This window comes from Octopus bimaculoides, chromosome 30, assembly GCF_001194135.2.
Source record: "Octopus bimaculoides isolate UCB-OBI-ISO-001 chromosome 30, ASM119413v2, whole genome shotgun sequence".
Taxonomy (NCBI): Eukaryota; Metazoa; Mollusca; class Cephalopoda; order Octopoda; family Octopodidae; genus Octopus; species Octopus bimaculoides.
Window position 1 is genome coordinate 3,765,616 of NC_069010.1, and position 3,389 is coordinate 3,769,004.

General features: G+C 45.2%; 1 protein-coding gene across 1 annotated transcript; it reads left to right on the plus strand.

Moving 5' to 3' along the window:
* Positions 1-1,279: 1,279 nt before the first annotated feature.
* On the plus strand, positions 1,280-3,389 carry LOC106877435 (transcription factor IIIB 90 kDa subunit; the record flags this gene model as incomplete). Its single annotated transcript, XM_014926336.2, has 1 exon — positions 1,280-3,389. A coding segment is annotated over exon 1 (1,992 nt), but the record flags the coding sequence as incomplete, so codon positions are not given.

Consider the following 3,389-nt stretch of genomic DNA (forward strand, 5'->3'; position numbering starts at 1 on the left):
CTGGCAAAAGCTGGCTGTTGTTGTAATTGGGCTCCATGTACCTTTGCGTGTTGTTTAAGTCCTCCTGCTGAATCACACTCCCTTCCACATGCCCAACAGACACGACTAGTATGGTGTGTAGCATCATCACCAGCGGCCTGGTAGTCAATCATCGGTCTTGGTTTATGACTACGAAGATGACTATAATATACACACACACACACATCTGGTGTAGCCATCCGGTTGCACCAGTCCTCAGTCAAATCGTCCAACCCATGCTAGCATGGAAAGCGGACGTTAAACGATGATGATGATATATATTTGGCAATAAGAAAATGGAGGGGATCTTGTAACTTCTCTTCCTGGGGTTGGTTTGTTACAGATAAATATCAGGATATTGATAATTGTGTGTGTGTGTAGGCAAAGGACAGCTATGTGGTTAATAAACTCTCTTTATGACCATGCGGTTTCAAGTTCAATCTCACTGCACAGCACACTTCAGCAAGTATCTTCTAGAATAGTCCTGGGTCGACCAATTCCTTAAGAATAAAATTCAATGGACAGAAACTGCCCTTTATATATATAGAAGTGTGTGTGTGTGTGTGTGTGAGTTTTAGTTATTGGTACACCTCACTGCTTGACAATTGATGTTGGTTAGCTTCCATCTTCGTAACTTAGCAGTTCGGCCAAACAAACTGATAGAACAATAAGTATAGGGGATCGATTTGTTCGATTAAAAACGTTTAATGTAGTGCTCCAGCAAGGCCACAATCCAATGGCAGAAAAAGACATGTATGTGTGTGTGTGTGTGTGTGTACATAATGAATACAACTAACTATTCACTTGCTTGTGTGTATGTTTGTAAATTAGTGTATGTGTGTGTGTGTGTATATATATATATATATAAATAAATACAGATATATATAAGTCAAAATTAAGGTTTAAAAATTGAGTTTAAGAAAACATGAGATACATTCCGTCTTCTCTATTAATCTTTAATATATGTGTGTCCACACATGCACACACACACACACACATATCTTTATTTGTATGCAAACTTATATATATGTGCATGCATGCATGCAATTTAGACTATAACGAATGTGGGTCACAAGCGAAAATTAATTGCAGTCTTCCGGTAACGGTCCTCAACTGTGTTCTATTTTTATGTCACTTGGTAGGTTCCATATATGACGACACCGAGTTTCGAATGATAAACTATTATAGCACTTATGTGCCACCATAGATAAGGATGATGAAGTCGAGCCTCGTTATGACCGTCACTTCCTGTTTACACCAGTAATGGTGAGGTGTCTCATGCCGTGAAGCCGCAGAGAGTGAGAAACGAAGGAAAGAAAGCCGGACAGTGACGGTCAGTAGTGGTAGAAAGAGACAGAAACGTAGATCTATAGGAGAACATGCCGAATGCAGTTTGTTCTCATTGTGGTTGTAGTGAAATCGACTGCGATCCGGCTCGAGGTGATGCTGTATGTACGAAATGTGGTTCTGTGTTGGACGATCAGATCATCGTCTCCGAAGTCCAGTTCGCCGAACATGCAGGAGGAGGTTCCAGTATCATCGGGCAGTTTGTATCTGCCGACGAGTCCCGCAGCCACTCCATGGGAGGAAATTTCCACGTCGGAGTCGGCAAAGAGTCGAGAGCGATCACATTGGAAAACGGCCGACGGAAAATCCAGCAATTGGGTGCTCAGCTCCACATGAATCAACACTGCATGGATACAGCTGTGAACTTCTTTAAGATGGCAGTAGTAAAGAGGCTAACACGCGGACGGAAATCACTACATGTTATTGCTGCATGCTTGTATTTGGTGTGTCGAACAGAGGGTACCCCACACATGTTGCTCGACTTCAGCGACGTGTTGCAGACCAACGTGTATGTCCTGGGCAAAGTCTACAACCAGCTGGCACGTGAGTTATGTATTGTGGCTCCGGCCATCGATCCCTGTCTTTATATTGCACGTTTCGCACACAAACTTCAGTTGGGGGACAAAGAGCACGACGTGTCCATGACGGCATTACGTCTGGTTCAGCGAATGAAGAGAGATTGGATGCACACCGGCCGACGACCGTCGGGTCTTTGCGGAGCGGCCTTATTGGTTGCCTGTCGGATTTATGGCTTTAACCGAACGGTGAAAAATCTGATACATGTAGTAAAGGTTTGTGAGTCGACTATCCGGAAGAGACTGAACGAGTTCGAAGTGACACCTTCTAGTCAGCTGACCATCGAGGAATTCTCTAAGATCGACCTTGAACAAGAAATGGACCCACCGTCTTTCAGTGCCGGCAGCAAAAAACGGAAAGTGGAGCAAAACAAACTGGAGGATAAATGTAAGTTGAATGAATTAACTTTCGAAGTTACTAACATCCAGAAGGAAATTGAAAAGGCTCTTGAAGCACGGAAACCAAGGGGCATTTTTGCTGCCTATTCGAAAGTATGTGACGATACCGAAAGCATCGCCTCAGAAATTGATGACAGTCTCAATGACATCTGCTCGGAAATACAGGAGTCCATCTGTCCAGAAAAGAAAGCCATGTTTGAATCAGAAAATGACGTGCCGAGAGAGCTGGAAGATAGTGGGAGTCAAGATACCATGACAAAGAACGTTGAGGATAAGTTGTGCCAACTGGTACTCCCTGACTTCAAAGGCCCCGCCCCGACAGCTGCAAGCCTTGGTATTCGAGATTGTGTGGCAGACTGTCTGACGGAAGATTTTGAGGACGCTACCGATGGCGATGGTGAGTTGGATTTAACTGATATTGATGATGAAGAGTTGGAGAGGTTTCTGCTGAACGAGAATGAAGTCCGCATCAAGACGAAGATCTGGATGGAGGCAAATGCAGACTATTTGAAGGAGCAGAAACTGAAGGAAGCCCTCGAGGCAAAGGAAAGGGAAGAAGCAGCATCGAAACCGGAGAAGAAAAAGAAGAAAACTTATAAACGAAAGTCCCACGTCCAGGCGAGCACAGCGGGGGAGGCAATTCGGACGATGTTACAGGAGAAAAAAATATCGAGTAAAATTAACTATGAGGTTCTGAAGGATTTGTGTCAGCCGATTGACAAACAGACCCCAGCCTCACCAGCACCAGCCTCACCAGCCATCTTGACCAAGAACGACAGCATAACGTCATTGCGATTGAAACGGCCAGGAAGTCTGATCAGCAATGGTGATCTGAGGGGTCATTCGGAGGTCGATGGTGGCTCAGTTGGTCCGCCAAAGGGCAAAAAGGTGAAGATCTTGTCTCAGGTCACGAATGTGGACACGGGCAAGGGCAACATTGATGAAGACAACATCGTGGTGGAGACGGGCCCGGTACAGTACGAGAGTGGACCAGTCCAGTACGCAGCGACGACGGCAGCAGATGGTGAGGAGGAAGAGGAGGAGGAGGAG